Source organism: Haemaphysalis longicornis, unplaced genomic scaffold, assembly GCF_048455015.1.
Source record: "Haemaphysalis longicornis isolate Haplotype H1 unplaced genomic scaffold, Haemaphysalis longicornis Haplotype H1 scaffold_6, whole genome shotgun sequence".
Lineage (NCBI taxonomy): Eukaryota > Metazoa > Arthropoda > Arachnida > Ixodida > Ixodidae > Haemaphysalis > Haemaphysalis longicornis.
This window is the reverse complement of record NW_027526407.1, coordinates 45,593,219-45,620,776: the sequence shown is the minus strand read 5'-3', so window position 1 is coordinate 45,620,776 and position 27,558 is coordinate 45,593,219. Positions and strand designations below refer to the sequence as shown.

General features: G+C 45.4%; 1 protein-coding gene across 1 annotated transcript; it reads left to right on the top strand.

Moving 5' to 3' along the window:
- Positions 1–188: 188 nt before the first annotated feature.
- Positions 189–24,045, top strand: LOC144142560 (Y+L amino acid transporter 2-like). The gene is made up of 8 exons (XM_077674151.1): positions 189–926; positions 4,255–4,413; positions 10,559–10,714; positions 11,486–11,587; positions 16,040–16,300; positions 18,385–18,510; positions 20,665–20,761; positions 22,415–24,045. The coding sequence occupies exons 2-8, from the start codon at positions 4,395–4,397 to the stop codon at positions 23,235–23,237; spliced, it is 1,584 nt and encodes a 527-aa protein (XP_077530277.1). The 5' UTR covers positions 189–926; positions 4,255–4,394; the 3' UTR covers positions 23,238–24,045.
- The last annotated feature ends 3,513 nt before the right edge of the window (positions 24,046–27,558 follow it).

Sequence of the window (27,558 nt, the reverse complement as noted above, 5' to 3'; positions counted from 1 at the left end):
AAGGAACAGACAGACAGACAGACAGACAGACAGACAGACAGACCAAAGCTTTGGGGTGTAAGTTGCTCAAGAAAAACTATCGTCTTTATACATGACCAAAAACATTTAAAGGGACCATGCAACTCTTTTTTCAACTTTTTTTGAGACCTTAATTGCTTGCAGAACGTAGTCACCCAACACACCCAGTACTTATATTAAGGGGTCGCAAAGTACCTCACCCAAAAATTACTGCTCTATGTCTATGAGATAACTTGTGAACTCAATCAAAGTATTTTTCTCTCTTTCTCATTATTGACATTTTTCGACGGATCGAATTACGTCACTAAGGCCATGTAGCGGCTGTTGGCCGGTTTTCCTTCAGTTCCAGGAAAGAACGCTTTTCAATAGCAACCTAAAAAAACGACATGAAAACAAAACAGAAATGGGAGGCGTATTTGGTGCGAAGAACAAATCACGCAGTGCCGCTCCGTGCTGGCGATAACTATAACTTTCGCAGTGGTTCCCGACGCGCAAGAGACAGTGAAAGCGCTTATCGAAAGTGTTTCAGGGTTTCTTTAAGTAACGTCTTGGCCTCGCAAAAAAAAAACTACCAAACTCACGCGCAGAAGTGCTTTCCAGTCCGTCAAGTCGTTTTTTTTCTCGCAAAGTGGTTGCCGTAAATGTGTTTACAGTTGCAGCCGTACTACCTGGATCCCCTAAGCTCCCCACATGTGGACTTTAGCGCAGGTGCGCCTCGTTGCTTTTGAATATTTTGCACGGCTTCCGGCGCAGGCCTCCAGAGGTGTCATTGCCTTATCGTGTACTGTACAAAATGCAATTGTGAGGATAGGCCTATCTGCGGTGTTCATACGTTAACTGCCTTCATACGAACTGATCTGAAGAACTGCTACGCCTCTTGGAATCTGCTTATTGGTCAGTTTGTTCACGTATGTGCCTTTTTCTGTGCAACAAAAATGGTTTAAAGCGCTACAAAGTTTTTGGGTGTCGCAGATTGTACGCAGATATTTTTTTGTGTAGGATCCGAACAACATGTAGCAAACAATGATAGGCTAACTCAGGTACACTTTTTACCATGCTTTTTCACATGTCAGTTTTCCCCTCATGGTCTTAAGATGAGCTAGATTTTCCTTACAAATACATATTTTCTGTTGAGATAGCAAGATCAAGGGAACGTGTGTAACTGCCGGTGGAGTACTCTCGAACTTGCGGCGGTAGCTAACCAGGCATACGCTTTAAAAGGATATCACAATTTTGAGCTGCAGTGTGTAGCGGTGATGAAGCTATTTAAAAAAATCGATATCATTGAAATTGTAACCTCAATAGGGGAGTGTCCGTAGAAGCGGAATGTGTGGGACTTTTGGAACGGATCTTCTAAGTACCCAGTTATATTTTCTTGTGCGCCTTGTAAGTGCGAAGCAGGTGTTTTGTACTGCGTTTGAACGATGTGGCGTGTGTCAATACAGGCGGCGAATTATATCTCTGTACCTTTACAGTTGCAATTCAGTGCTGAATTTCCAGTCCATTCATCATCATCATCATCACCAGCCCAATTACGCCCACTGCAGGGAAAGGCCTCTCCCATTCATCTCCAAATACCGCGGTCATGTGCTAACTGCGACCAATTAATTCTCCCCAAACTTGTTGATCTAATCTGTCCATCTAACTTTCTGCCGCCCCCTGCCACGCTTGCCTCCTCTAGGGATCCAGCCTGTCCAGTCTATTACGGTATTTCAATATCGTGTGTTTCTCCTCTCTGGACTGATTATGCATATTTTGCAAGGGTAGCTTTTTTAGAAGTTCAGAAACACATAGCACCACTTTGATTTCAGATCTGGCGTATTCCTCAAAGAATGACATTTTCTGACAACACATGCGGATTTGTCCAGTGAGAACGGTTATAAACGTTAATGACAATTTGTGCCCCTGATCACAGTCATTTAGTCGGAATGCTGAGTATAGAAGATATTTTAGTCGGATCGGGTAAGTATAGGTAGGGTAGTTGCTCAATGCAAAAAACGGTTTGACGAGGACGGATCGACCCGTCATTCTGCCCATGTGCTTTACGTACACTAGGACTTTGTATGTTAGGGACGTCTCTTTCCTGTAGGCAAAGTAGAATGCGTGCGTAAGCCACGCTAGTGTGTTGCTGCACTCAAAGGAGATAGCCTATCTGCGGGAGTCTTGATTGTTTCGGGTTTGTGCCGAGTCTCCTCCTCATCTTGTCTTTTAACTCACCCCTGCGCGGTGCTTCAATGCCTTATCGCTTTTGTGATGTTGCGATTTTTCTGCTTCTGCTTCTGCTTATATTTATATTTAATTTCTGTCGAACAAGGTTTTATTGTAAGACCAGCGGCTGTCCTCGTGTTTTCTCCTCTGTGTCTTCGCTTTATCGTGCTGGTTCCCATCGAGATGTCATTTCAATTAAACACGCCAAAATAGCTACACCTTTGCAGGTTTTGGTAAAGAGTTCCACTCCAGAAGGAGGGCGTCATACGGGCGAAATTGAGTTAAAAAAAAAAACGCATTCGTTTTACACTTTTTTTTGGAACCAGCCGTAATCCACCTGCACTAGTTAGGTGCCAAACAAGACCACAGTGAAAACGAAACTGTCTGTAGAATTTTAGTTATAGTACTCCTCGCAAGCCACGGAATTTTGTTCCGCTGTTTGATGCTTTTTGCATGGGATTACGTTGTCTATGCTGCGACTTTTGCAGACGGTACACGTCTGTACCGGCTGTACGTTTCCGGCGGGTAAATCCAAGCCCCTAATCTAGAAAATATAGCCCCACTACCTCTAGCTGCCTGCTGACACACCTGAGGAGCATTCTTTACAGATAACACTCTGTGGCAGCGGGAGCGTTAGCTGGATTTAGTGGCGCACTTCTAGCGTGTTACCATTTGGCTCAAAGGTGCCTGCTTATTACGAGCCACAAGTGCGTTTAACAAGGCGCATTTTTTTTCCTCTTAGATAAAAAGGGTTCTGTACCGGACGTCGCACGCTCTTCAGTGGTCAAGTCGCATAGAAAATAAAGACTATGAATAAAGGCTCGCGAATAATCTTGCGGGCATTTCGTTGTCGATAGCACGGCACCCTGCGATTGTGCTTCATACTCGCTTCATTCGGCGAAGCAGTTCGGAAGCCGCCAGTCTCATCGTGTATAAACGATAAAGCACGAATCATACAAGTACCAAACAAAATATTCCGCATAAGCCTTTTTCAGGTTGCGAGGTGCATTTGCGCCGAAGCCGGCGCCATCTTCACATTAGGCCGCAAATGTGTCATCGTGATGAGGAGAATGCTACAAAGGCTTCGCTCTTCGGTGCTTCAGTGACCATCGCAGTACCGCTGCAGGAAGCGAGAAAATCAGCGTGCCTGCGTGTAAACAAGGACGCGCATGCGCGCCGCGCCGTTTTCGACAGGAGGCGCCAGGCCTCCAGAGTGCGCATGGGTGGCTTTTGCCACGCGCTCGCGTGGTCCGGAATATTAAGTCCCCGCCTGTACATGACTAACATCAGGCCAGTGCTTGAATATGCTTTCCAAGCGTGGGGTCCGTTTACTACAACAATTGACAAGTTAGAGCGCGTCCAGAAACGTTCTGTCCGATTTGTTACGGCAAATTACGATTTTACTGTTAGGAGTGCAACTATTGTTTCTAGTTTAGTAAAATCCACAGTTAGGCTAGTTGGTGATGATACATCGTTGGTAGAGCTTGAAACGGCACGACAGCAGAGAAGACACACATGACGGTGCTAACTCGCAACAGATTTTATTACGTACAAACACAAATATATACTCTGAATAAACACGTGCCCAGGTCAGCAAAACCCTCGAAAGTGCGAAGTTGATAATCACAAAGGTGACAGGATTACGATGCGCATTCATGTGTGTCTTCTCTGCTTACGTCCCGTTAAGCGCTACTTAACGATGTGTTGTTTGTAACCTCAGATTATACCCCTGGGCTACACACGCCTAACGGTGGGTTGCTTTAGCAGTTGATTACAAGAATACAAGGACCGTTCGAAGTTATCACGTACGTGATGTTGGACGTGCACAGAAAGGGCCTTGCTTGTACCTATCTTGAAACATAATGTTGCATCTCGTGGAGGAGTCTAATGCACATAATTAGGATGTCATTGTCCGATATTACTTATGAGTAAATGCTTAGCGAGAAAGGCTCCGATGTGTTTACTTTGTCGAAAAGCATAGCGACATTTATTGCAAACGTGTAACGAGAAAAAACTGTCTTCTTGCAGAATAAGAACGCAAAAAAACATGGCCAAGCTTCGCGAATGGAGGCCGCACTTCTGACGAGACAATAAGTGCCTTGTACTGGGAGTTTAAGAACTCACGTTGTCAAACTTAGCATCGAGACTAAAAACATAATTTACAAGAAATGGCCTCTTCGAGCAACGGTAAGACATCCTGTTTGGCTTATTAGACAACGTATGTGTGCAACAAAGACAGTCAAAGAGATGAGAAACCTTCGTAATTTGATTAAAGGCGCCGAAAAGACAAAATACAGATTGGGTTCAATAAAAATGCTTTTTGTCCTAATAACAACAATACCAACTTTGTCGCCAACTTCAAACCCATATTCGAGATATTAAAGAAACCATATTCAACAGTGGCGATTCTCTAGCCCCTTTTTGATAGCTTCAAAGAAACCTGCTTGTGCGATTGGCGACAGCCGATTATAGCAAACGCCAAAACCATGGCTGGGAGGTTGTACTGGCCCTCTAGTTTCGTTTGACCGTATGAATTGAACGCTATCGCACAGTCAACACAGTGACTAAAGTGCTTCTAGTGTCGGTGCATAGCACGTCACTTTCGCGCAAAATTTTAAAGTTGTTCAATATTTCTCGCATTTTTTTGGTAAAAAACTACAGTTCTTGCAAATAGAAAACAGCTGTGTAAGTATTAATGGCCCTTTTAACTTGTTTTATTCTTTAGGCGCCATTTTTTATTTTTGCTACTGTGTGTCCAAAAACGTATTCACCGAATTCTGCCTCAACAAACAGATCCAAAACTACCAAAAGTCATAAAGATATGCTTTGCATATATTGAAGAGAGTGTATTATAAATCTCTATTTAGGAAAAAAACATTCGCGGCTGTAAAGTCCACTTTCAGGGGCATTGAGTATGGAAACTCTCAGTCGTATTGAGTTATGCAAGGTTAGCGAAGCTTCTTCCAGTCCGGTTGTCACAAAAGAATCACTTTTCGTTTGGTTTGCAGCGCTGGAGCTACACATGGGCCATTGGGACCGCATTTGTGGAGGTCTACGTAAATATTTTACTTCTAGAGGGTTTTGCAACGTGCTCTAAAATTTCACACACCAGCATTTTTGCTTTTCGTTTTTATTAAAAAAACGCCACCTAAGCCGGAAATAAATCTGCAAACTTGGGCTCGGCAGCGCAACGCATTCCATGCTGAGCCACTCCGGCGTGTCGTTATATTTCGCCTCGTTCTAAACACCGTCCTCCCACTTATGCTGAGCTGAGCACACTAGATAGACACCGAGAAAAATGATAGGGTCAGGATAGGGGACAACAAAGCGTAGGGAAAGTTGCAGATAAAAAAGAAGACTGGACAGGTGACTTTATTGTTGTACGTGTCATATACACATCGGCAAAATGCAAGATAAGACACCAGTCTCGCTTATCGGTAATCTTGATAGTACCTACTTCTCACTTTCTGCAGTGGCGGGTTTCACCGTGACTCTTTACGGGGAAATAGGCGGCAAGTGGAGCGGAAGGAGGAAGGGGCTTTAAAGCCTAAAGAAAATTTCTACTTATTTTTTCTACAAGAGGGCCGGGGATTCTCCAGCCTACAGCGGTCAGCAAGATGCTATGTGCTGTCGGGAGTCGTAATAAATTATTTGTGTGCAAAGGTTGATGTATTAAGTTTATAGAGATCGGTGCAGGCCCACTCACAAGCCAGTGGCGCGATCTAAAATTGCAATTTCGGAGCTTGCTGTAGTTCATAGAACGGGAAGTAGCGCGGATATTCTGCCCTGTGCGCAGTAGCCTGAGTAGTCCTAGTTTAGGACGTTCTTGGGATGACGATCGCCCCACCGCTTCTCATTGGAATCGCCATATCGCGCGGCTACAAACGCACGCACGAGTACACACATATTCAATGTGATCCCAGTTATTTATCCCACATTTTAAGTGACTACAGTTTGTAATAATACTGCGATATTTCATTAAGGCTTTTTGATTCAGCCAGAAAATCACAGGACACATTTGTGCCCGCTTTAATGAGTCCTGTGACCTGCGTCGTGAGTCGAAGGGGTGGTTGAACCGCCGCGGCGGCTCAATGACTGACGTGTTGTGCTGCTGAGCCCAATGACGCGGTTCGATACGTACGTCGGTGCCTGCTTTTCTCATGGGAGTGAAAAGTGAAAACGCCTGCGTGTCAAGATTTTGACTCACGATGGAGGCCCCCAGGAGGTCAAAAACTTCATCCGGAGCCCTCCAGTACGGCGTGCCTCATCGCGCAAGTGAAGCTTCAGCGCTTTAAACCCAACAATCAATCAAATTAATCGACTACAGGTTGCTTTGTTTTATGAACGTTCTGTTTCTATAGGAGTACATTTTTTTATGGGGGGGGGAATTTTAGTGCAGAGTCGGCAGAAAATTAGCTCCGGCTAGGAGAGTGGGCGACGTTTATCTAAAGGTTCAACCGAGAGAACAACGTCTAGCATTCTGCCAGTGCAATGAAGATAATGTGTTTTAAAAACGAAATGAACTAACCACTTCCTCCTATTTATTAATGAGTACTCTACTTTCCTATCAGTACTGGTTAAGAAGACCAAATTACAGTTTTCCTCTGGTACTGCAATCGCATTGATACTGTGAAGAACCATGGGTTCATTGCTTTCATTCCAAGTGACACACAACTGTTCATCTCCGTTGTGAAATGCTCACTCTACGCTACCGCGCGCGCTCTTACGGTCTCTCTTACTTGGGGCCGCCAGGGTGTCGGAGGGAAAGTTTTGTAGCGTAAGCTACAATGGCCGAGGTTGATCAGTTTCGCGTGGACCTAGAAGGGCCGTGTTGTGCAAGCGCGAGGAGCAATTGATTGGATTGGATTGGATTGAATTGGATTGCATTTTATTGGATTGGCTTGGCTTGGCTTGCATTGGATTGGATTACAAATAAAATGGATTGTATTGAATTGGATTGTGAATCCAATCCAAATGAAGTACGGGTATGTAGAGAATTGGGTCTGCACATTTGGGTCTGGGTCTGCGCATTCCAGAGTGACGTCATAGCCGCGGCAGACGCACTGGTGCCGGCACGTGCCCAGCTGTGCGCCTCCTTTGCGGAGTAGCGAAGCCCGACGGTGCGCCAAGAGCCGCTTGATAGTCATTTCGCGTGGCCCGTGGAGAGCCATGGTGCGCATGCGCGAGGTGCAGCGACTGGACTGGACTGGACTGGATTGGATTAGATTGGATTGAAAATCGTTTTAGCAGCGGAAAGTATGATAATCAGCTAATCCTAGACAACCAGGAAACCTAAGAATAACCAGCTGAAACTTAGCTCACGCGACGTATATCTTGGCATAGCCAAGCTATGCCACTGCTAATTTTTTCCTTCCGTTTTCTGTTTTGTTTCATCAATAAAAGTTCCGTTGCACTTCAGCTCCGGGAGCGAAAAATAATGGTTCTTAACGACTCGTAATGGTTCGTGTTCGCGCGAAGAAATAATGAGATTTTTAAAGTTATGTTCAAACATTGAGACTTGTAAAAGTATGTTAACAAGATCCGATGATGCTTAATATTTTTCGTAAAAATGTCCCTTGAGTCACTCTCCTGCACACAAAAAAATCCGAGAACACTTAAGCACTCTTTGTCGTACACCTTGTGATGCCGCAGCTGCAAATGACGCTCCAAAGTTTCTACGCTCGTCTTCATAAACTACATACCGGCAGTCGTCAACCTGGCACCCCGGATTGATTGAGACGCTGTCGTAGCGAAAAATCTTCCAGCGCTATTTATTCAGGGGCGCCTCATTTGGGTGAAGTATACAATTCTTAAGTACCACACTTACAGAATAGCACCGTGCTGCGCGCGTACGCTGAATTCTTCAGTATGCCACCTTGGTCTGGGACCCGAACACTAAAATTTTAATGAATAAATTTGAGGCAATTATAAATCCGGCTGTGCGCTTTGCCACTAACTCGTACAGATGTGATACCATCGCTGCGATTTGAAAACGCAATGTCTGATGCAACTGTCTAAAACTTGTTGATTAATCTTAAAATGTATTGTACGAGAGGAGGTAGCAAAGGACCAACATCAATACCACCTTCCCCCTGCAAGAAAATTGGTCAATATTCATGGCCCACACCCGCATTGCAAGCGTCTTTTTCTAAAAATGATTTAAGATAGGAACGCCCTGCCCGACGATTTTGCTTCCGTTCTGATGATATGTTTTCCTCTGCCCTCTGGCACCAATTGCGTACGAGTGCAACCTGACTTGTAACTGTTTCCATTGCGTGTGCGGCTGTAGTGTGCTGTTTTCGCTGCTAGTCATGCATGATTTCTTGTTTATTATTACTTTGTGTTTCAGAATATTTGTTCAAAAGGACATAGAACGGGGCAAGTTAGTGATACTTCATATTGAATTTGGCTACGTATACAGACAAATAGTACGGTAAGGGGACTGGGAAGACGCGTAAACTTGCAGCTGTTCATTAAAAAAGACGGCAGAAACGGGGTACACCTATATATACACACAAGAGCGGCACTCTGTGCTTTCGTGGTAAAACCGATAAAACCTAAAACCAAAACATGGTGTACAAGCAGATCTACTCAGACGACAACAGTGCACTAGCACACTGACCCGAAAATGGTGGAAGGGCTGCTTGAAATTTGCTATCTTTCTCATAATGGTGGCTTTCTCTGAATGAATTTTCGTTCCTCACCAGTAAGCAAAATTGGCGGAGTGCAACACACCCTTCCGCTTCCGTGAATATATAATATCCTTATATGATCTCGCGGGCTATCCTACCTTTAGCGCGTGGGAAAATGTGCGTGGGCTAGCCACAGGCAATGAGAAAAACATGCTACCACCTCAACGAAGAACGCCACGCTCTACAAACTTCTAGGCGCAGTAATCAGGGATACCCAGACAGCCTGCTGGCATCGGTCAGTTATAAGATGCTCCAGTCTATCACATGAGGAACTAGGAAAAAGAAAGGGAGGTAATAGAGAACAAGACACCGATAGCAGTGCCCCATATCCATGGAATATCACACAGGTTGAAAAAGCTTGCAGAAAAGAATGACGTCAAAGCGGTTTTCTGTGCACCGTCTAAGCTAAAAGGCATGTGGGGGAAAGTGAATGGGGGACAGGAAGGCAAAGAAGAATGCGGCGTAAAACACAGGGGAAAACGTGTTGATTGTCAGACGCCGGTAGTATACAAAATACCGCTGGCGTGTGGGAAAGCTTACATCGGGCAAAGCGGAAGGTGCGTCATTGAACGCCTCAGAGAACACCGATACGCAGGTCAGCAAACACAGGCAACGAGAAATCTGTCACTCCATCGCAAAACGTGCAAACCGCGTGAGTGCACACCGGAGTTTCAGAACATGAACATTTTGGCACGCTCTAAAGACAGAATAACGCGCGAGATCGTGGACGCATATCACATAATCACGGAAGCGGAGGGGTTTGTTAGCATTCCGTCAATCCTGCTTACTAGTGACGAGCGAAAATTTATCCAGAGAGCCACCATGATAAGAAAGATAACATATTGCAAGCAGTCATTGCCACATTTTCCTGCCAGTGTTCTCGTGCACTGTTGTCGTCTGAGTAGATAAGTTGGTACACCTTGATGTTTTGGTTTTAGGTTTCATCGGTTTTACCGTGCAAGCGCAGAGTGTCGCTCTTGTGTGTATGTTTAGGTGAGCTCAGGCTCTGCCGTCTTTTTTAACAAACAGTCGCAAGTTTGCGCCTCGTCCCACTACTGTTAGCGTCCCTGATTTGATTGATTGTTGGGTTTAACGCGCCGACGCAACGCAGGCGATGAGGCGCGCCGTAGTGGAGGGCTCCGGATTAATTTTGACCAGCTGGCGATATTTAACGTGCGCCGAAATCTCGTACACAAGGGCGTTTTTGCTTTTCGCCTCCATCAGAAAAGCGGCCACCGCACTCTGTTAGCGTCCCATTTGTCTGCATACTTAGCGCAATTCACTATGAAGAATATTCGTGTTTATTTATGTATAACACACCCCCTACAACAATTCGTTAGGGCCAATGTGGGTATTTTAACAAACAAACCAACAAACAAACAAACAAACAAACAAACAAACGAACAAACAAACCAACCAACCAACAATAAATAAATAAATAAATAAATAAATAAATAAATAAATAAATAAATAAATAAATAAATAAATAAATAAATAAATAAATAAATAAATAAATGAGGTCGCGACATCAGAATCACAGCCAGATATCCGCAGCGACATTGCGGGGAGAGCATGCGCCATGAAGGAGAGAAATCGCCAGCGACATCGCTCCAGCTTCTATTACTCTCTCCCTTCCTTAGATAAGTACATGCCAATTAAACTTTCAAGAAGATGGTCAACGTTGTCTGAAATGGACTCACCTATCACGCATGAAGATGGGAGGGTCGCTGGCGCAAGACTCAAGAGGAAAATAGGATTGTTCAGCGCCACTGCTGTTGTTATCAGCAGCGTTATTGGTAAGCAAAATAAATGTGCATATTTTATTTTAAATGTGGTAGATTTCCTTTTTTTGCTCAACGATCATGCAGCGATATCAGAATGAGTTTACTTAGGACGAAACAACAAAAACCAGCTCTGTCCGAAATAGCAACACCCGCCCCGATTTTGTTGGCATTATGTCAGGTTTCTGAACAAATTTCATTACGAGGATATTGATATTTCATATCGCCGGGGTAAAGCATGTACCCTTATTCTTAGAAATAGACAACACAAATTCGCACAAGCAAAAGGTCAGCTAAAGGGAACCTAAGAAGTGCGTAAAATGTCACAAGTAATACTACGTGAAATGATTGCCACCACACCTGTTACCGTAACCTTAATCAAAGCAATTTTCAAGGTGCTTCAGTTTGCATTAGGTGCTGAGTACTGTTGGATACCGATTGCGCCAAAAATGTTTTGCATCTGTGTTAGTTACTTTGATTGAGTGACAGCAGAAGGAAACACAGGCGCGTTTCGCCAATTTTCGCTACCGGTGAAGTGTTTGGAAGAACGTGGTTCGTGATGCTGGCCAGAACGGCCATGTAATGACTGTATTATTTACAGCACTGCGTGATTGTCTTTATAATTTTAATACAAAACAAATTTAAACCATTCAATTTGTATTTCCGTCTTCTTGTCTGTTTTCTTGTTGAACACGACGTCATAATACCCACCGATAGGAAAACGGTTGTGCTTAAAAGTGAATGTCCAATCGTTAATGCTGTGAAGCACGCGACTTTGTTTCTTAGGTTCCGGAATATTCGTATCGCCCAGCTTGGTGTTCGTGCATTCCGGCTCTGTTGGGGCGGATCTCCTCGTATGGCTTACTGCAGGAGTCATGGCTGTAATACGTAAGTTGGTATGCGGGGAAAACTCTCCCCGCCGATGACGTGGGATGTACTTCAATATCACTGTTTCATGCATTGCCGTAAAACGAGGATAAGTTGGGGGTCTGTCAACAGAGCACAGCGGCCGCGGCTGCCACTTTTCTGGTGAAGGTGAGAAGTAAAAACACCCGTGTGTTCCAGAATTTGGCGCAGGTTAAACATCCCCAGGCGGTCAAAATTAGTCCAGAGCCCTCTACTACGGCGCGCCTGATCACCTGTGAAGCATCGGCGGGTTAAACCCCACAATAAATCAATCAATGGAAGGCACTGCTTGCAAAAACGTTTGGCATAACTACAACAAACAGCTGATGTAGCACGAAAAAACACCCAAAAACGCGCGCGCACACACACACGCACACACACACAACCACTCACACAAACCTTCACACACACACGACAGGAGTCTTGACCTCTTCGTGGTGATCTATCCTACGTTGCCTAGCTCTTTCTATCCAGAAGGGCTTATCTGGTCGACCCGATCTTAGCAGCTGCATCTCCCACCGCTAGATATGTAAGCATGTTACTAAGTGTAACGCCACTTTTCGGTATCAACGGAAACTTTCCAGTTTTCTTAGACAAGACCCTTTCGTTTGTCTTGTGTAATGTTTTGGCCTGGAATTTCAAGCGGTGGTGGCCATCTGAATAAACGCTTCGCTGTAAAAAGCTATTATGCTGGGTTGAAAACGGTCGTGGCCTGCACTCACGGCGCAGTTTTTATACACCTGAAGGTACAGTATCTGCAATGTTGTATGTGAAAATAAATTAAAAAACGTTGTGCGAATACTACCACTAATACATGAGCACCGAAAATACGTTTTATTGAGTTTCTTTTTTCCTCAGAAAATAAGTTGACGCGTCATTTTTGAGCGCATTTTCACCAGATAACAGGGACAGCTGAAGTGCCAGGCGCTGTCCTTTCTCTTTGTGGGTACCCATACCTCATATCGAACAGGCAGACCAAAAGGATGGGAAAAAAGGAGAATTAGCGCCCGAACAGCGCTGATTTCAGCGCTGTGTCGTCATTGATTCTTCTTTTCTCCCGTCCTTTTTGCGCTGCCTGTTCAATATGGTCACTACGAACCAACTAGCCCAACTTGCCATCCTTCCGCACCCATGCTTCAGCAGTCTTTCACTTTGACAAGGAAGCCAGAAGGCAGCAAACCCAGAGCAGCTATCATCCGCCGCGGCGTAATAATGACATGCGGTTCTCGTAAAGTTGCTTTCCCGTAACTGGGTAGAAAAATAGCTTGGCTGCTCTTCCTTTGTTAGAAGAGCAGCATATTCTGGTCTTTTATTCGATGAGGTCGTCAACTGACAGGGCCTACGACATGGTATGATTTCGGCCTGGATTACCTTCGGTTGTGATGGCTAGAGAGCGAATTTTAGCAAATGCCAATTTTGTTCCTTGCGCTCCTATTGCGCCATTTTCATATATGAGCGCGAATTCCAGGTTAAAAAGGGCTTTTATGGGGTTTTTATGGTGCCTTTAGATGTCAGTTTTGACGTTCGTGCCTAAACGCCAATCAATGCTTAAAATGCCCATTTTCAGTGCCCATTTTTAATATCCGCTCCTATATGAACACTTTTCAGCCTCAAGTTTCACTTTATGGTGCAGTTTGAGATCGTTATTCACGTTATCCTGCAGCATCGACTGTTCAGCACACTACAGTGTTCAACCTAGTCCTCCAGTTGTGCTAACTCCCGGAAAAGAACCGCTAGCTCCAGTCGAATGAGACGCTCGTTGTCAGTGACAAGAGACACAACTTTGAATAAAAAATTTTAAGATGCTGGTAGTTGCTATTGTTTCGACAATTTTCAAAGTGATTCTTAGACTACGTTGCTCGTGGTCTTCAAACATATTTTTTCAAACATGAGCAGTCGCGTTGTCGTTTCTGGAAGGATACTCAAATCCAACTCTATTTCCAACTTAACGGTTGAGCATCGAACATGCATTTGTTAGCAGATGACTCCCACGTTGAACAGTCAACGGCGGAACATCAGTGCGCAGCTGCATTTCTTTGCCCTTTAAAATTAAAACTGCCGATGGGCTCTGAAACGCGCTTGTACATCAAAAATGTGTTTTGCTGCTAAGCGCCCTTTGAAAAAAACCCCCTTCAATTGCGGGTAAGTGTATTTGCCAGTGCTGAGGCGTCTTGCCTGAAAAACCCCGATAATATCATCGTATATATATATGAGAAAAGTGCCCTTTGTTGTGCCGACGCGTCTTGCTTGAAAAACCCGGATAATATCATCGTATATATCTGCGAAAATTTCCCGAGTTGTACCTAACCACCCTCATGTAAGAACATGTGAATTTAATGTTAAATAGTATTCTTTCTTCCGCTTATTATTTGTGTCTGTTTGCTTTGTGTCGTAATTGAAATTCTGTCAGGCAGACACAAATTGGTGCTTTTTTAGTCAGTATTCTCAGCTCTCAAGTATTTTTGATACCTGTTTAACTATATGCGACTCTCGAGCCAGCGACAGTGGCCATTTCATATGAATGTGAGCACTGCGCTTTTTGAATCAGGCCAATAGATCGCCATTAGTTTTCAGTTTTATCGGACGACCGAAGGGTCGTGTTCAGCTGTTCTTGCCTTTGTGCCATCATTAACAATAACAATTTCGGTTTTCATGTCGCAGATACTGGTCGCGCCCGCCTCCGTTTGAAATTGTTTGCTTTCATGTAAAAATTTATGGCGTCTATATATAACTAAGTCAGATGAGTAAAACGTTGTTTTGCCTGTCTATTTTCGGCCCGTAAAAAGAGCTTTTCAATGCCCAAACATCCGGCCTCTAGTGATGACGAGCAGAAACTAACGAATGCAGGATTTGTTACAAAAAACGAATAGTCGTAGCTCTGCCTGCTTGCTAGTGCATCGAGTTTTATTTGTGATTATTCGATGCGCCCTTCATTAGTGCAAGGAATTGCTGGCTGCTATGAACGGACTAGGAGGGGCCCGTTCTTTGCTGAGCGCCAACTTTGCGACTCTTCAAACTTTCTAATCCATTCCTGGAAAGCACGAAAGCATACATAAAGACACTGCTCTTGTGTACACGAAATGGTTCGAAGATACCTTCCTTGCCTTGCAGACAGTCAATACTGTCCCTCATCTCTCTTGACTGCTGCCACTACTTTTTCTTTCATCTGGAAACTCTTAATAGGGCACCTACTAATAAGTTATGCTTGTTATGAACATTTGATGTATCTTTCACTTGTATGAGGCCAACAGATTGCAAAGAAGTACCCAAGTTGTCGTGATTATTTGATGTTTCTTTCACCTGTTTTATATGAGCACTACAATTGGTGCATTGTGCAACAAGCGTTACGTCAGGAATTCATACAGAGAGATTTATAGAGAAGGAGCATTCTTATTTAGTTCGAGCACGGCGTTGTAGTTGCCCGGTATGCGGCATTAGCACTGCGAGAGAACGAAAAATAAAGCCTTTGTTTGCGTTTCCGATCTACTGACGTCGAAATGTAAAAAAAAAACAGAGGGAAACACACCTGCAAGCTCAAATTTTTGGCTGCGTTGACGCAACTCTCCCGCCTGAATGTTCAGTGCTAAACCTACGCCACTGGTGACCCGCACATGGAACTGTTCGACAAAACAGCTTTTCGCAAAAAAAAAAGGAATAGGCCAGTGCATTTGCTGTTCACAGATGTCGAAACGTCTGTTAGCGCGGGCACGGCGAAGCACGCATGCAGGTTCGGATTCACACGCACCGAACAACTCTGCTCTCTAATGCTCGACGATAACAATGGCGTGAATCATGGCCGGTACGTGAAAAGCAGCTCTCAATATGACGTACAAAAAATGACGCATTGCTCTGAATATTAAAGCGGGAGACGCTAAAGACCTGCATCGTATGAACGAATGTGTGGGCATCGGGCTTTATCTGCTGCCAAGATGTTCTCTGCTAAACGGCGCTAAACGGCGCTAAACGGCCACTAGTAGTCCGCCAGAACCACTAAATGCCACCGTGGGTGGGTAGATGAATTCCCAGGATACAGTGTTCCGGAGGAGTCTGAGGGGAAGAGAATGCTGCGTCAGAGAAGGTTGGCTTTGGAAGGCGGGCCACCAGATGTCATGCACCCGCCCAAAAGTTTTTCTTTCATTCATAAGGTAAACCGCTGCCTCACGTGAAAAATGAACCGCCCTTAAAGGTAAATAGGTAAATACGGGAAAAACAGGCGTCCTCTGGCAATGACGAGCGAGAAAAACGGCCTTCGGATCGTGCTGTACAAAGGCCTGGTACTGTGGAGTATGTGGCGCAGCCGCATAGTTCATCAGAAAGTTTAACATCGGATCAGCAGGGCGCGCTTATAGGCTTTCTACTTCACATTTTTAAAACCCTCGAATCATTGGCTATGATTGTAATTTATTTGTGTTTTTGTTTCATGCTTTATCACAGAGGCAGTATGCATGGCGGAGTTAACCACATTGCTACCAGCGTCAGGTGGAGAATACGAATTCCTCAGCGCCGCCGGCGATACGTTGGGTCGTCCAGGCGATTTTGTGTCCTTCCTGTACGTCTGGGTGCGAATCCTCATGGGAGACCCATTGTCAGCGGCATTGCAAGGGCTGGGCTTCGCGAGCTACGCCTTGCGACTGGTATACCCCTCGTGCGAGCCACCGTACGCAGTGACCGTGCTCGTCGCCGTATCTTTCGTCTGTAAGTACATCCGTGGATGCACAAGCAGCAACCATTCAATGAAGCAATGGAGGAAGCTCACACTAACGTGCAAGATCTGAAGGTAGAGAAGCTCTACACAACCTTGACGAACATCACGATGGTTTTAGTCTACGAATGCAGCCAGCCGATTTGCTTCTGCTTACCTGTGGCAACGACCTTTACTCCATCGTTGTTTGTATAAGCTTGAGCGTCCTTCATTGTTTTGAAGTGATAATTATTGGACATCATCTTTGAGGGGAGTACGCCATGACGTTTCTTTCTCGTTCTAAGCAAGGGCTGCCACGATTAGGGCGAACGCTGGAGGTTTTGTGGCCAATATTGGCCAATCTCCTTAAGTTGGTATGCTTGGCTTAACAGGAGTGGGCCTGGGACATTGGGCGGTCACCGGGAGGCATGCACACACGAGCGCAATGCATTTTCCTGGGTTTTTTACAGCCCAGCGGTCGCCTCAAGGCACGCGTTCACGTGCGCTCGGCATTTTCGTGGTATTTTTAACTACGAACACCGAACTCTAACGATTTGCTAAAAAGCTTCGCTGTTGAAAGATGAATTTGTTCTGTCCACTTTCATGAGAACCTTAAAAGCCGGATGCGCCGTCTTCATGACCACCAGTTTTATTTTCGACTAAGTCATTTCTTTTTCGTAACTTGACTGAAACTTTTGTATTGTCCCTAAATGTAGCACTTCTCAAGTGGGTCGTCTGAGCTGAGCATGGCGGCAGAACTAATGTGTTCGTTCTCTCCCGGTAGGGGCCTTCAAATAGATACTCCGCTGGCCACACGTTTGCTAGTCTGGGGCATTTCATTTTTTGCGTTAAACACTACGCCACACGGGGCCATCGAGGTCGATGCTGCTGCTCGCCACTTCGCGCTGGCTTACTTGAGTCTGTGTCTAGCACGCTATAAGTGGGAAGGCCCGCAGTAGACTTTTTTATCTGCATTTCGAGCTCGTCTCATTGCTTCATCACTTCTATGGAGATTATTCTCTGGAACGCAGCACAACACCAGTCCCGTGTGTAATGTGTCTATGCACGGCGGACACTCTCCCAGTTGCAGACGTTCGTCCTGCCTTTCTGTCCGACCATATTCTTTCGTGTTATCTGTGTAACTGTGTAACTAAGTAGCTGTGTAATGCCGGGAGCACTCTCCCCTGAGTACCAGTATATCCTTTTTACATCTTTCTTTTCTTTATCTAACCACATATATGCCCCCCACCCCTGCTCCTGTCTTTTCTATGTGTGCGGACGAAAAGAAGGGAGACAGACAGATATGCGTCCACTGTGGTACCGGAGGCACTGACGTCGTCGCGCATAGCACATCAAAAATTGCCCAAAGAAGTATTTTTAAACCAAACGCCATGCTTAACCTGAACGTTCTGATCTTTGTGTACTCTTTTGCTTCTTCCACTGCATCTGTCATTGCAAAGTTACAGCTTCTGGGTTACCCATGTACCCCGGCAGTCTCATTCTTGCGTGTAAGAGGTTGCGAAAAATAATCCGAGTTTATCGACCAGATTTAGGGGAAATCCCCAAGGTGGAGTAAGTTTCTGTGAAGGAAAGTTTGACATCCACCTAAATGCAGCCACACGGCTACAAAGGAAAGCTATACAGCTTTCTCGGAAACTTCGCAGTTGAAGAAAAATTCGTCCTGGTTTTAGCCGTATGGCTGCATTTAGGTGGATGTCAAACTTTCCTTCACATAATCCGAGTTTATTTGCAAAAGATGCGGTCCAGCGACTGTTCCTTGTGTTCGCCTTTGAAACGGGTGAACTATTCGGCTACCGCTTTTAAATTTTCCGCACGTGGTGTAAGGATCGGATTGTATTTTGATAGAAGGGATCAATAAAAATTCTGACAAGGAAGAGGTGACCATCCTGTTTAGTATCGTTGTATTCTGAAGCACCCTTTGTAACCTTCGTGCAGATTTTTATACAGTTAGAAAAGAAGTTATAATTTTGTTGCTCGCCGCTGCTACTACGTTAAAATAATTCCTGTGAGAGATAGTTTACTTGGAAAAAAAATTTGTGAAGTCTGCATTTCCCTAATATCTGCAATTTTGTTTCAGCGCTGGCGACGGCTCTGAATGCGGCTTCCGTGGGAAAGTCAGCAAGGCTTCAAAACGTCCTTGTAGTTATTAAAGTGGCGCTTCTACTTTCCATTGTTTGCAGTGCTGTGGTGGCTTGGGTGACAGGTAAGAAGAACCTAGCTTGTTGCAAAGCATTGTAATAGAAGTCAGGAATAAAAGTAAATTGTAATATGTCACTGTCTTTCAATAACCACCCATTCGTGCCCCAAAGGGGATAATATTAGCCGGAATCCATGAGCTACAAACTACTCTGGGCAAAACTTGCGATACGTAGGCGGTAAACGCCGTAACGGAATTTGAAAGCAAAAATAATCGCTACCACTTCCGACAAACAAGAAATACCCAAGAATGGGAACTTCCCTGAAATAAAACTGCAGACACCTTTGTTGGAGCCGTGATAATAGATGTGCCACTCCTGATTCCTAATTGTCGTGCGTATAAGGAAGGCTTTAGCGCAGCACGCAGCAACAAAGATGGTGACAAGACCAGACGGCCGCTGTTAGTAAATTTGTTATTTCGAAAATGTCACGCATGTATATAAGGCGGATAAACAAATAATCTCACAATTTGCTGGCAAAGGCGCACACCACAAACAACTTAAATTGTTTGCAGCAGCCATTGGCATTGAACACGAACTTTGTGACGACGTTTGCGAAAATATGAGCTGGCAATATCCTTCTTTTGGTACGTACGGGTGTGGCTGGATCGGAGCCAAAATTGCTAACTACTCACGCCTAAACACGTATACGTGCACCCCGGAATATGGTCATCAGCATCGTCGGGATGTACAAATAATTTTGACGATGCCGATTACGAGGGCAGTGAAACAGGTTCGTGTGTGCGAACACGCACATGAGAAAGCACAGACGTAACGTCACGTCCACAATGATGGTTGATCTATTAGAAAACACTGCTTCCCATACCCGTTGTCCTATTCGGTATCAGCATTGTCGAAGGTTTCCAGGTGTCGCGGAAATGGCCAGTGAGTACTCCTCCTTGGTAATGGGCACAAGATGGACAGAAGCGTGAAACGTGTGGGGGGCTGTAAGGATACAGGCGCATATGTGCCTGCCTTACTCTACGAATCGCAAGAAAACAAATTTTAATCTCTTTTAAGTGAGTATACAGAAACACCGTAAGGGCAACACTCGTGTTGGTATTTATATTGTGCCACTCCGCCAGAACCTGTGGCTGTAGTCATAGGACCAGTCGGGGCGGCGTGGGACGGGCAAGTTTGCAGTGTCCGGTGACGAGTCGCGCTTCACCTTGGCGTCTTCCTTGCAGAATCGGCAACCATGCGAAAGCTGTATCATTGTAGCCACGAACCTGGTCGTCCCCTGTTATTTTGTCGCACCCTACATTCCCCACCTCTTTCTGATGCCACAATAAGCTCTGAAACAGCATGTTATTGCATTTGACTATGCCGCTCCCCGGCCGTACGCCTCACCTTCAGCGACGTGCCTTTAGGGCTCCGGCTCCTCAATATGCTGCGCGAATAAAGGGGAATGCTTGAGCCACCTCAGGTTCATGGGTGATGTCGTATGGTTCAGTCTGTCCGGTCAGAAATATGTGCCTTCAAGCAGAATCGCTTGTTTTCAACTACTTCGTTAGTTGTTCATCACTGCGGTTGCAATCGCCATGCTCTTACCATTCTTTAATGAGGTTTGAAAGCGTCCGTTGCCCTAGTGATGTTAAACCAAGATAACAAGCCTAAGCAACCATTTGCTTTCACACCTTATCAGTGCACATCTCTGCCAGCTTCCTTGGCATGGTCAGAAGATACCTCTTCTAGGCACCTGTATTTGCTGAGAACAGATCTTGTTAAGCCAGACATTATCGCTGCGAATGAGAATTTAAAATTTTGTACGGTCCTCTAATCACGTTGATGGCGTTTCAAGCGCCATATTCACTGAGCAGCATCGGCCATGCCAACGGTTACCGCGAAAGTTCGTCTTAACAGAATAGTAGAGCTGAAGCTGCTTGCCTTCTGGGGAGTTTCTTAGGCAGTTAGTTTATAAAAAACAATCGAACGTCCCCAGCTGTTCAGATTATGCTGAAATTCAGGTGAACAGAGCCCGCCTAATGACAGTTTAATATAATTGGACATAGTGTGTGTATGTATGTGCGTGTGTGCCAAATGCTCGCATGTTTAAAGGGAATATTTTGGTGTAAATGTCTCACCATGTCTTGAGAAAGTCGATTACCGTGATGCTTTTGTGTTTTTGATTGGTACCTAATTTACGAAATTGAATTTTTCAGGGGCGAATCACCTCAAAGGTCCATTTTTCAGTGAGGAAACTACAGCTTGGGGCTTGGCTCACGCGTACGTCGTTGTCTCCTTAACAATGGATGGAGGGTAAGTTCTTCCTTTCCTCAAGTCTGATTTTAAACTGGCTTGGATATTTTGCCCGTGTTGAGGTGCCAGGTTCTTGGTGTCCTATCCTTGTGAAATTAAGCAAAGAATAGCTCGAAGTGACCGGTTATTACTTTGTAGTCCACTAATAGGGAACGTCCTGTTTAGGGTTGCTGCTGTAACGCCCCCGATAAGGGGACAGCGTCTTTCACGCTATCAACTAGGCGGGTTCACACGTAGTTGAGGGAAAAAAGGCAACACCGGTTTGGCTATAGAAACAATTTAATTAGCAGTGAAGTTGGGCTAGATTCGACGCGCTTACCCGGCGAGATGATGTGACTCGTAGCAGCGGGTTCGGAAAGGGGCTGGCGCTGGATCTCGGGTACGGGCCTCCCGCTCTGTGGCTGGGGTGCACGGGGTGCGCTTGCCCTGATGGCGCGGGGAAGTCGGGACTCTCGTTCCGGGGCTCGGTGATGTCCACGCAAGCTGCAGAGCCGTGGGGGCAAATTCAAAGTGCTGCTGAGGGCTCGCTGGTCTGCGTATATGGGTAGGAGGTATAATCGTCGTCTCGATCTAGGCCGGGATTCGGGGGCGCTTTCAGATGTCTCCTACGGCGTCTCCGATGGCGGAAAGTGTTGGCATAGCGATCGAGAAGTGTGTGGGCCTCCTTATCCCTTCCGCCAGTGCATGGATGGATGGCAGAGCTGGGTGCTGGATTAGGGTACTGGTGGCTGGCCGGTCTTAGCGCGCTCCGAGCGCATAGGCGACGCCTCCACCGGGTGCTGAGGGGTCAGCATGATGATGTTTCCCGAGGGCGGTCACTGCTTGAACGCGGGGTCGGACGCGCGTCGGCTCTTCTGGGTTTCAGTGTACGCCGTCGGCTGCCGGTATCAATGTCTGAGCGTCACACTGCCAAGATATCAACATGGTATCGATACACTAGACTACTAATTATTACTCCCCTGCTATGAAAACAGGTATGTCGGAACGTTTTGGTCTGCTGTTTTTTTTTTCAATTCAGTTACGTCTCGCAAAAAACTGTTAACAGTGATTTTACGAATTTTGTAGCCCGTTCAGGTGTGGGCGTTTTCTCATGTACAGTACGTTGTAAAGAATTTCATTAGGCTGACCTTGTTTGCATTAAAAGAGAAACGGCTAGACCCAAATCCATAAACTAAGGCAGGGAGAGAAAGTGATAGTAGCGTCTTTTGTTTTAGAATTTAGAATTTAACGTGTGTGGCTGCACTGAGCGAAGCCATGAAGATAATTGTCGCGAGTGTGGCCGAGTGTGGCATCGAATTCTTGCGCATGAGTTGAGTTAATAAATGGGTGAGCTCATTTCAAAGACTGATGTATAAACAAGTGGCCCTTGTCAATGCGGGCGTTAAAAACAGGTTCACAGCCTAAACTTTTATGGGATTTCTTCGGAATCAATGAATAGAAAAATTATCAGGGACCTTGTATATATATTTTATCTTTATGAACGAAAATGTTGTTGATCTTATAACAACCTGTGAATTGGCTATAATAATTCAGCAAATTCTAATAGTATTTGCTGTCAGAGACTGCTCCACTGTAAAGAACTGACACCTTGAATGATAAATAACCAATACCGGCGATTTATGCACGTTTTACTTTCTTCTTCCCTCCTTACAGGGCAGCTGTCTGCGCCATCGCCGAAGAAGTCAAGAATCCGTCACGCAACCTCCCATGGGCTTTTATTTTGGGCATGCTTGCCGTAGCCTTCCTCTACATGTTAACCAACTTCGCCTACTTCATCGTTCTCGAGCATAGCGCTATAGCCGCCAGCGACGCCGTTGCCCTGACCTTCGCAATTGAGAGCTGGGGCGCAGCAGGAGCCGTCATCATACCAGTTGTAGTATCAGTCAGCGTATTCGGAGCGCTCTCTGCTGGCATCTTCAGCAGCAGCCGACTATCCTTTGCCGCCGCAAGAAGAGGTCACCTGCCGGCGGTACTCTCGTCTATCTCTGTAACGTCGTCTGTCCCAGTCACCTCTGTTATTTTCAGGGGTGTCACGGCTGCCATGTTTACCTTTGTGGGCTCTGTCGAAGTCGCAATCAACGGCATTATGTTCTTCGTGGCCTTCTTTAACCTTTTCATCTTGTTATCTTTGGTAAGGCTTCGGTTCACGATGACCAACGTTAGGAGGGTTATAAAGGCCCCATATTTATTTGTAGCACTCAGCTTTGCCGGAAGTTTAGTTATTGTAGTGGCGAACGTGGCTGATAGTGCTGACTGCCTCATGTTTGTTTTAATGGGAGGCATTATTGTCAGTGGGTTTGTGGTCTACTTTATTTGTCACGTTAAGAAATGTGTAATGCCGGGAATTATGACACTGTCACTGTTCGTGCAAAAGCTTCTACTTTGTCAGCCCTGCGATCAACGCGCTTACAAAGAAAAGAAAGCTGCCGTAGTGCACCAGCATAGGAAACGTACAGAACTGACGGCAAGTACATGATGCAGAACTAATGTTTAGGGCTAGCAAAATGGTGCTGAAAGCGAGTCATTGGTTGGCTCTGGTGAGGGCAATAGACAGTTTTATGATAGGCGGTAAATTTTATTACTAAGGCGAATGAATGCGAACGCTGTGGTCTGCTTGAAGCTCAAGAGAATTCTATAAAATTGGTTTCGCCGTTAGTAGTGGTTGTTAACTCCGACTGCAAAAGCGGAATCAAAACGGAAAGAGTTCACTCCATTTGGCGCGCGTGGCCGGAATTAAAAAAAAAACATGAAGAAACGAAAATACCATGCTGGTTTTTACAAACCCCTACACAGAGAAGAAGTGATCCGGAGCATACTGCAAATATAAGCTTACTTTTATTTCACATTGCTACATGCGACGTACCCCAACGGAGAGCATTGGTACCCCAAGTACTGCGTGGAAGTTTCAACCGCTTTGCACCAAATGGTACTAAGATGCAAAAAAATAACCAAGGACTTCCCTGGCCTCCCGCCAGCCGAATAGGAATGGAACGCCCAGCTGGTGAGTCCAGCCCTCAACGAAGAGTTTACGCTGGTAACCAGGGCAAGACGAGCAGCGAAGGACCATGATTTCCTGGAATGAAGCAACCTCCCATCTCGGGCCAATTGGCGATGCCTGGCTCCTCATTAAAGTTTTCTTCTCCTCTTTATTACTCACTCTCGTGGTATTGTTGCTTTGCGGAAGGAACCTAGTCAAAAATGGAGACTAGTCTGGAGCATTCATGTCTTTTCGCTACGCTGCAGGCTCAGAAGCTGCTACCTGGTGTAGAAATAAAGAACTCATTGCCAAAGCATTCAACATGCCCTGATGTCCTTAATCGTAGTGGCCAATATTTTGTAGCCCCTCTCCAACGTTGCTTCATCCTTCTTTAACGAAATAACATTACTACTTTATGAGCGAAGGCACTCCCGATTGAACATGAAGCTACGCTGTCTTTCTGTATACCCACCAGTTACCGCATACATTCCCAGCATTCGGAACCCTGCCCTCTGGCGTCTTGAGCAACGGCCGTCTGGGCCTCGCGGAAGCCAGGAAAGGTCCCTTACCTTTGTTACTGTTGTTTTCTGTACAAGAGTCCGAACGCACAATCTCAATCTTCTTTAAAACTGTGAGGGCCGCTGAAATAACCCAGGTAGGCATAGTAAGATCGGTCATAAATAGAATGAATACCCGCATAATCTTCTTCACTCTGCATACCGTACCCAGTCAGGGGAATCTTGGGTTCAAGGAGATAGCTGCAGCAAGAAAGATGAAGTTGCCCTGGCCATTTGTTTTGGGTAACTTGCGGTTAGCTGCGCTACAATACTGGTAAACGGGGTGAAGAAGCGTATGTTGTCAGTGCACCCTTTCTCAGTGGTGTGCTGGGTACGTTAATCGTAAGGTAGGTCGTCTGACACCTGATAGTTTGCCCTCCCGCTATTGTGCGTTGAGAAAGCCTTTTTATCAGAAACATTTCTGAACTGATTCTAATCAACCGAGCGAGTTCCAAATTATATTACCCCTCATCACAAATCAAACTCGACCAGCGTCCTCGGCCATTGCTTAAGCGATGGCAGTTTCAGAGCTCCTCATTGGCGGCGTTTCGCGAAGTCCCTATTCTGAAGTTTAATTGAAGTACAAGTTTCGCTGCTTAGAAGCATGTGGTTCGTTTCCGAATGCAAAGCTCATAAAATCTGCAACAAAGTGTGCATTGCTGCAGTAATCAAACTGCAGCTGGCGCGCCACGTGTTGTAGGCTACGGCGAGATCGTGTGTGAAGGGGCTGCTGCGTTGGCGTATGGAAGCTACCATGGCAAGTGTTGACCTACAACGCCCCGTTAGCCGGAAGTAGATAAAGGGAAGCGTTTCCTCGACGACCCTGGGTTTTACAATTTATTCGAGGCAGTAGAAATTGTTTCGCCAACAGCTCTCAAAACAAGCATCTTCAATAAAGTCTTCAAAGAATTGAGTGTGAGTGCCTCACTGCGTTTGTCCACGTGTCTGTCGGTATCCCGAGAGTCTTCGTTCGGCTACTTGCCTTACTTCGGAGAAACATGCCACAACAAGAACTCCTCGCATTTATATATGGCATTTCTCTGGCACCGAAGTACTGCTCATACTTCCAGCGTCACAAGAAACGCATTGCTCCAAGCAGTCCCGGCCAGACGCATAGTATTCGTAGCATTTCTGTTTGCAAAAGACCCTCCAAAAATGAGCGAATATTTATCTTCTGCCATAGGAAGGGCGACATGATAAGCGAATCTACGAACAAAATAAGCACCAATTCGCAACAGAAGAAATGCACAACGGTGCTCTCTTTAAACTGCGCAAAGGCAACGTAAGCGTGGATACAAAAGTCAAATGTGTGGTTTCACTTTTTCAAACTCCTGACTACCCGTAACTCTCAGTGATGTCCTAAATAACCATATCATGTCTGAATATGGGGTTCCAATTTACAAGACCAAATAATAAACCCTCGAGTCCCCGTCAAAGAAGGCAGCAAAAAGGGATCAATTCATATTGTGAAATTTATAAATTCTCACAGTGTCATACTGGCAGTTATGAATAGTCTAAATTTGAAATTCGAATGCCATGATTCGCACGCTGCTCTTATATGTCAGTTGCCGCTGTAGCAAAACTGATCACATGAGAATTTCGGTGCAGGTGCGCTGTTTTGCTATAAATTATTTTTTTAAAAAGCTTCCGCCGCAGGCTTTTAAAGGGGTCGCTGTTCCGTTTTACATCTCCAAAACACCAGCTGAAAAATAAGCCTCTCGTGACTCTCACAATAAAGGCGTGCAAGCCAACTGCTCTACGGAAACTGCTCCACTCCCTCTGGTATTCACGTAGGTCAGTATTTTTAAGTACTTCTTTTCACGGAGTTGCAAACATTGCGTAAAGTGTCCCGAATATGTACTTTCGTGTTGTCTTGAAGGTATTCCACAGATTGCCTTTTGGTCAGAATCGGCAGCTCATTTGTAGAATCCTGTTAAACGTACTGATATATCAAGCAGACTTTTTCCATGACTTCTTTCCGTGCTTGGCTGCAAGGAGAGTGCGGCTTCTGTAAAATTAGATATTTCGCTCGGCAAAAGCGAGATTCGCGCGCATGTGGTAACATGGTCTCATTCAAGGTTCAGTGCACTTATGCAAGACAAAACAAAATTGGCTCCAATTCACGTGGTGAAGGTGGTTGAAAGGCAAAGCTTTAAACGACACCCACAACTGCCCATGAGACGTCACTTTAATTCACCCACGTGGCTTTACAAAGGGTGAAACCAGATATCGTAGCAGCCGTTATATAGTATTCGCGGTGGCGGTACCCCGAACGCAGCAGCGTCGGCCACGGCGGGGCTGGAGCGGCGCATGCCGCTGCTGTAACCCGGCCGTGCGCCGGCGGAAAGAAAACAGAGAGGAGCGTCTTTCGAAGGATGGGACAGCGAAACCTAGCCATCCTGGTGTGTTTGTTTACTCGGAGCTACATCACCGTGCGACACAAGCGCAGACACCGAAACAATTCGGAATGTGATCTCAGTGATTCTCCTTTATACCCATTTAAACCATTTAATTTAGTAAGTTTGAGAATAGCTAGAAAGCTGAGGGAAATTTTATCATCGGTATTTATCAGAATTAGTTGCTCGTTTCGTCTTTTGTAGTCCCTGTTATAACACAACTGAGTTGGTAATCGCCAATTAAGAAAACACTCCCTTTTGTGGCAAGGAGTCCCAAAACGTACCCTTGCTCTAGTTGCTATATGTCTGTATGGGGTCTCTAAATTTTGTTTTCCCGCCCTGCACTCCAATCTTTAGCGTATATTTGCCGTAAGATCACTTAATTCTGTGTAGTCCGCGTTACCCAGGGGGTGAGGTCGAACAAGTTAATCAAGCCATGCGAAGTAAGCACGCAATGGACGTGAAGGTGCGCCAAAACAGGCCCAAAAAGCAACCGTGGGTAAAGCACATGACAAAGCCATCCCGTCGACGCGGCCGCCTGTGTTAGCAGGCCCCTACGCGCGGCGAGCGCATGGTTACCATTCACCACGCCATCTACGCTGTGCTCGTGAGTGAAAACCACCCTTGCCCTCCCCAACCGCATTGGGAGTTTCTAACCGTTGGCTGGTAGAGGCAGAAATCTGTGCTTTAAAAACTTGGCCAGTCAAATGCTTTAGAAGCATTTTGGGACTTTGTGGTGTTACATGTTGATCCCAAAAACGCAATCTTACAGAAAGAATTATGTGCATTTTCTAACTTGTCTTACGAGTGGTTAATGCAAAAATTTATTGTCCAAGCGCACCGCTAAGTGCATAATTCAACGGCATG